At 44.4% G+C, this 7224-nt stretch overlaps 1 protein-coding gene across 3 annotated transcripts in view; it reads left to right on the top strand.

The window, feature by feature from the left end:
- Positions 1 to 7224, top strand: part of LOC119974966 (alpha-actinin-2-like) — a 132785-nt gene extending 125561 nt beyond the window's left edge. For all 3 annotated transcript variants that reach the window (XM_038814360.1, XM_038814369.1, XM_038814377.1), the window contains 2 exons: positions 4202 to 4360; positions 5358 to 7224. In XM_038814360.1, the coding sequence (XP_038670288.1) occupies positions 4202 to 4360; positions 5358 to 5516 (318 nt within the window). In that variant the 3' untranslated portion in view covers positions 5517 to 7224. The remainder of the gene's footprint in view (positions 1 to 4201; positions 4361 to 5357) is intronic.

Raw genomic sequence — 7224 nt, forward strand, 5'->3', positions numbered from 1 at the left:
CTATACAGGTGTAAGTTTGGGAGTAGGTAGTGAACCAACAATTGACTGTCATAGAATGGTCCAGCATAGTAGAGGCTGGTTTAGCAAGGGGCTGGTTTAGCACACTGGGCTAAATCGCTGGCTTTTAAAGCAGACCAAGACAGGCCAGCAGCACTGTTCAATTCCCGGACCAGCCTCCCAGAACAGGCGCTGGAATGTGGCGACTAGAGGCTTTTCACAGTAACTTCATTGAAGCCTACTCGTGACAATAAGCAATTTTCATTCATTTGACCCATCGTGTGTTTCAGCTCTCTAAAAGGGTTACCAGTTCATTCCACTCCCCTGCTTGTGCCCCTTGTGCGTTTCTTCTTACCTTTTTTAATTAGAGATCCAATTCCCTTCTGATATTTGCTGTTGGCCCTGCTTCAACCACCCTTTCAGTCAATAGATTCCAAATTATAACAGCTTGTTGCGTAAAACAAAACTTTTCCTCATCTTCCCGACCACCCCAGGTTTTTCCCCACAAAATTATTTTAAAATTGGCTACCAATCCTTCTGCTAGTGGAGGAGTTTCTCCCTCATTAACCTGCTAAAGCCTCAGTTTTCATATTATGAATAAAGTGTATTTCCTACAATTCAGTTACCTAGTGTACCAAGGGGACTTTAACTTTACAAATATTGACTGGAAACACTATGGTTCGAGTACTTTAGATGGGTCCGTTTTTGTCCAATGTGTGTAGGAGGGTTTCCTGACGCAGTATGTAGATAGGCCAACAAGAGGCGAGGCCGTGTTGGATTTGGTACTGGGTAATGAACCAGGACAGGTATTAGATTTGGAGGTAGGTGAGCACTTTGGTGATAGTGACCACAATTTGATTACGTTTACTTTAGCGATGGAAAGGGATAGGTATATACCGCAGGGCAAGAGTTATATCTGGGGGAACGGCAATTATGATGCAATGAGGCAAGAGTTAGGATGCATCTGATGGAGAGGAAAACTGCAGGGGATGGGCACAATGGAAATGTGGAGCTTGTTCAAGAAACAGCTACTGCGTGTCCTTGATAAGTATGTACCTGTCAGGCAGGGAGGAAGTGGTCGAGCGTGGTTTACTAAAGCAGTTGAAACACTTGTCAAGACGAAGAAGGAGGCTCATGTAAAGATGAGATGTGAAGGTTCAGTTAGGGTGCTCGAGAGTTACAAGTTAGCTAGGAAGGATCTAAAGAGAGAGCTAAGAAGAGCCAGGAGGGGACATGAGAAGTCTTTGGCAGGTAGGGTCAAGGATAACCCTAAAGCTTTCTATAGATATGTCAGGAATAAAAGAATGACTAGGGTAAGAGTGGGGCCAGTCAAGGACAGTAGTGGGAGGTTGTGCAAGGAGCTCGAGGAGATAGGAGAGGTGCGAAATGAATATTTTTCGTTAGTATTCACACAGGAAAAAGACAATATTGTCGAGGAGAATACTGAGATACAGGCTACTAAACTAGAAGGGCTTGAGGTTCATAAGGAGAAGGTGTTAGCAATTCTGGAAAGTGTTAAAATAGATAAGTCCCCTGGGCCGGATGGGATTTATCCTAGGATTCTCTGGGAAGCTAGGGAGGAGATTGCTGAGCCTTTGGCTTTGATCTTTAAGTCATCTTTGCCTACAGGAATAGTGCCAGAAGACTGGAGGATAGCAAATGTTGTCCCCCTGTTCAAGAAGGGGAGTAGAGACAACCCCGGTAACTATAGACCAGTGAGGCTTACTTCTGTTGTGGGAAAAGTATTGGAAAGGTTTATAAGAGATAAGATGTATAATCATCTGGAAAGGAATAATATGATTAGAGATAGTCAACATGGTTTTGTGAAGGGTAGGTCGTGCCTCACAAACCTTATTCAGTTCTTTGAAAAGGTGACCAAACAAGTGGACGAGGGTAAAGCAGATGATGTGGTGTATATGGATTTCAGTAAAGTGTTTGATAACGTTCCCCACGGTAGGCTATTGCAGAAAATACGGAGGCATGGGATTCAGGGTGATTTAGCAGTTTGGATCAGAAATTGGCTAGCTGGAAGAAGACAAAGGGTGGTGGTTGATGGGAAATGTTCAGACTTGAGTCCAGTTACTAGTGGTGTACCACAAAGATCTGTTTTGGGGCCACTGCTGTTTGTAATTTTTATAAATGACCTGGAGGAAGACGTAGAAGGATGGGTGAGTAAATTTGCAGATGACACTAAAGTCGGTGGAGTTGTGGACAGTGCAGAAGGATGTTACAAGTTACAGAGGGACATAGATAAGCTGCAGAGCTGGGCTGACAGGTGACAAATGGAGTTTAATGCAGAAAATACATTTTGGAAGGAATAACAGGGAGACAGAGTACTGGGCTAATGGTAAGATTCTTGGTAGTGTGGATGAGCAGAGAGATCTCGGTGTCCATGTACATAGATCCCTGAAAGTTGCCACCCCGGTTGAGGGTTATTAAGAAGGCGTACGGTGTGTTAGCTTTTATTGGTAGAGGGATTGAGTTTCGGAGCCATGAGGTCATGTTGCAGTTGTACAAAACTCTGGTGCGGTCGCATTTGGAGTATGGCGTGGAATTCTGGTCACCGCATTATAGAAAGGATGTGGAAGCATTGGAAAGGGTCCAGAGGAGATTTACCAGGATGTTGCCTGGTATGGAGAGAAGATCTTATGAGGGAAGGCTGAGGGACTTGAGGTTGTTTTCATTAGAGAGAAGAAGGTTAAGAGGAGACTTAATTGAGGCATCCAAGATGATCAGAGGATTAGATAAGGTGAGCAGTGAGAGCCTTATTCCTCGAATGGTGATGTCTAGCATGAGGGGACATAGCTTTAAATTGAAGGGAGATAGATATAGGACAGATGTCAGAGGTAGGTTCTTTACTCTGAGAGTAGTAAGGACGTGGAATGCCCTGCCTGCAACAGTAGTGGACTCGCCAACACTAAGGGCATTCAAATGGTCATTGGATAGACATATGGACGATAAGGGAATAGTGCAGATGGGCTTTAGAGGGGTTTCACAGGTCGGCGCAACATCGAGGGCCGAAGGGCCTGTACTGCGCTGTAATGTTCTATGTTCTAGTGTGCCTATTACTGGCATCAATTACTGCCGTTCATCCTTGTCCTGTGAGGTTGTGTGTAAACAGTCAGATTCCATTGATGATAAGAATAGTTTTGCATTCCCTTGAACATCTTTTGATAAAATGAAGCATCCAAAAGCTTGCGAATCACACGCAGGTTGGAAGCTTTGCTAGATTGTCCAGAGAAAAAAAAATCAAGATTTTGTAGTGTTGTAGCTAACCACTACGCAACCCCACCGCCTCAAGAGAATATTATCTTTGACTAATTTTCTTTCTTGCTGTCTCCTCTGTTGGTCTATCTCAGGAAGATTACTTATTGGTGAAGAAAATGGCAGGCAACCACATTCCATGGGCGGAATTCTCCCATCGGGAGACAAACAGCCGATGCCGGAGTGAAACCCGGAGTGTTTCACTCCAGCTACGGAGGCCGCTCCTCGCCCCCTACTCTCTCCGCTCCCCCCCCCCCCCGCCCGAGTGACGTCAGCCGCGCATGCGCAGGTTGGCGTTACCGTCTTCCCCTCCGCTGCCCCGCAAGACATGGCTGCTTGATCTAGCGGGGCGGCGGAGGGAAAAGAGTGCGTCCTTTAGAGACGCTGGCCCGATGATCGGTAGGCACCGATCGCGTGCCAGACATCTCCTGAGCATGCCCGTGGTGCTCGATCCTCCCTCTGCCCCCCACTCAGAGGTCGCGCGCTGTTCATGCCGGCAGCAACCAGGTGTGGTTGGCGCCGGCCTGAACCGGTCGGGTTTGGCAGGCCGCTCGGCCCATCCGGGCCGGAGAATCGCCGGTCGCCGTCAGAAACGGCGAGCGGCGATTCTCCGAGTGGCCTGTCGAAAAACGCGACCCGCCATTTTGGGGGGGGGGGGTGGGAGAATCGCGGGGGGTGCCAGGGTGGCGTGGCGTGATTCGCCCAGCCCTCCCGCGATTCTCCCACCCGGCGTTGGGTGCGGAGAATCGCGCCCCATGCCTCGAGCAAATACTGTTCAATTATGGGGAGAGAAGAGGCGGAGCATGTTGGTTTTTTTAGTCACATAGAAAATGAAACTTGTCATTGGGCATTGATGCACAGCAACATTAGTAAGACATGGGGGCAGGTTGGCTTCTTTATCTTCCTGATTATGCTTTCATGTTTGCAACTCTTTATGTAGGGTGAGGCTGAATTTGCTCGGATCATGAACCTAGTTGATCCAAACAATACTGGCCTAGTATCCTTCCAGTCCTTCATCTCGTTCATGACCCGAGAGACTGCGGACACAGATACAGCCGACCAAGTTGTGGCTTCCTTCAGAATTCTGGCTGGAGATAAAGTAAGTTATGTGATTCTTTGTAAATAAGAAATGATACAATTGGGTATTCCCTCGTATATATTATAAAGCACTTTGAGGTTTACTGTTTCACTCGCTGGTATAGCTAGCTGGTTCTCCGGCTCATTAGTTATTGATCAAACAATTCAAACTTTCAGTCCCTGGAAAGTGGTATTTCATTCTCTTCTTTCCTATCCCCTTTTCGCTCATCAGAGTAAAGAAAATTATAAATAATTTTGCTTTTAAGGAAAATTACCACATTTCAACTACGAAGATGTAAATTTGTAGCCATAATTTTCTCAACAACTCTACGATTCCTCAGATTTGCCAAGAAGGGCACAGCCCCAACTATCTGCAGGAGCAAACCCAATTCTCCAGCCTTCATCCTTAGTCTTTACTAGTTGAGAATATTTTATTTTTAAATTTAGAGTACCCAATTTTTTTTTTTACAATTAAGGGGCAATTTAGTGTGGCCAATCCACCTAACCTGCACACCTTTGGGTTGTGGGGGTGAAACCCACGCAGACATGGGGAGAATGTGCAAACCCCACACGGACAGTCACCAAGGGCCGGGATCGAATGCGGGTCCTCAGAGCCGTAGGCAGCAGTGCTAACCACTGCACAGCCACGCTGCCCCAAGAGATTATTATCTTTGACTCATTTTCTTTCTTGCTGTCTCTTCTGTTGGTCTATCTCAGTAAGATTACTTCTTGGTGAAGAAAATGGCAGGCAACCACATTCCATGCCTCAAGCAAATACTGTTCAATTATGGGGAGAGAAGAGGTGGAGCACGTTGGCTTTTTAGTCACATAGAAAAGGAAACTTGTCATTGGGCATTGATGCACAGCAACATTAGTAAGACATGGGGGGAAGGTTGCCTTTGATCATGTGCGGCGCCGAGGAGAAAATAAGAGATTTCTAAGCCCAATAGGTTTTGAAAAGCATTTATTCTTTTTGAACAAATATGTAAAGCAAAATCACACTTGTCTTGTTTGTGCAGCCTTACATTCTAGTTGAGGAACTGCGTCGAGAGCTGCCCTCAGAACAGGCTGAATACTGCATAGCCAGCATGCCACCATATAGAGGGCCTGAAGCCATCCCCGGAGCGCTCGACTATGCCTCATTCTCAACTGCACTCTACGGCGAAAGTGACCTGTAACACAGGACTCAGAAACAGAGTCATTTATTTCTTTCCAAATCCTGAATATGTTAGTGATTGAAAGTAGAGAACAATGAATAATAGCCTTGAATGCAATGCTAGATGTGAATCTCTAAAAATGAATAGTGCTGTGTGTGGCACCAGGAAATGCGATGGAAGTACCACCACCTTGTATCAAAAAAAAATCCCTTTGGATCTGATGGTACTGCACACATAAATGTCACTATGAAATCTGATGCATAGCCCATTTTGTTTTAAAAATCTGCACATTTACTCTTGCTTGATTTAACATTGACTTTATGTGAAAGTTCTTCATTACTGACAGGATCATTTGTGAGGTGTTTGTAGATGTTGTTACAGTATTTCTAAGGAAAAGCTCAAGTATTCCTGAGTTACTGAAGGGAATGTTGTCACAGGAACATAGGAATGGGTAGAATCAGTCAATATCTTTGTGGGCCAGTTCAGCTCTCTGTGTCTATGGCCCTCTTATTTCTTTTCTCTCTCTCTGGACCGTGCTCGAATCTACCAAGTGTATTTCCGGCACCAGATCATGTGTACCCTGTGCTGGATACTCACTACCCTCACTATAAAGTAATTAAATTCAGATTGTCAGAGCTTAACTTCTTTCTCCCTTTTCGTCATCAATCAAATCGCCACTTTCAATTTTCAATAACTTTTTGAAATCTTGAATACCTCCAATATAAACTGAAAAGGTGTCACTAGGGTGGATTTTGACTTGGTACAATCGTGTAAAACCAGTTATGGTGAATCACCATTTCTAAAAATTTGCATTGAAGTCGATGGAAATTCAAAGATGTAAAACAGGCTGCCAACTCACTGCCATCTGTTTTCCATTATTGCACAAAGTCGAGAGCTACATCGGTAATTCTTCCAATTGTTATAATATATTCCCGATATTATATTTTGTATGAATTTTCACAACAGATTTGACAGAATGTGTGTCCTAGCATTTTAAAAACATTTTCATATCCTTAAAAGGCACTGGACAAATTATAAGTCCAGGCTTTTTGTAACTCTCCAGTTTGTGAAACCTCTAATAGGGGAGTGGTGGCGGAGTGGTATTGTCACTGTACTAGTAGACGAGAGACCCAGAGCCAGGTTCAAATCCGGCCACTGCAGGTGGCAAAATTTAAATTCAATAAAAATCTGGAATTAAAAGTCGAATGATGACTATGAAAACCATTGTCATAAAACCCCATCTGGTTCACTAATGTCCTTTAGGGAAGCAAATCTGTCATCCTTACCTGGTCTGGCCTACATGTGACTCTAGATCCACAGCAATGTGGTTGACCCTTAACTGCCTGACCTAAAGTGCTAAAGCCAGTTTCAGCAATCTCGCTATTGTGGTTGTGATCAGCTAACACCACATACACTGAGTCCTTTTTGAATGGCTTGGAACTGTAATGAACAATACTAGGAGCCCCCTAACCTCAGTTAGGGGATCAGCAATGAATGCTAGCCCAGCCAGTGATGCCCATATCCCATGAACAAATTTTAAAAACAGCTCTAAATGAACACCTTGCCTCATCTGTCATTGGAATGTCACTGTCCCAAAAGGAAGAAAATAAAGTTCAACTGACTACAAGCTTGATACAAGATTCTACCTTATGCTACTTGTAAAATATAACAATTGACATTTTTATCACTGCTGATGTTTGAAATGTTATTAAAATGTAAACTTGCCAAA

This window comes from Scyliorhinus canicula, chromosome 1 (genome assembly GCF_902713615.1).
Source record: "Scyliorhinus canicula chromosome 1, sScyCan1.1, whole genome shotgun sequence".
Lineage (NCBI taxonomy): Eukaryota > Metazoa > Chordata > Chondrichthyes > Carcharhiniformes > Scyliorhinidae > Scyliorhinus > Scyliorhinus canicula.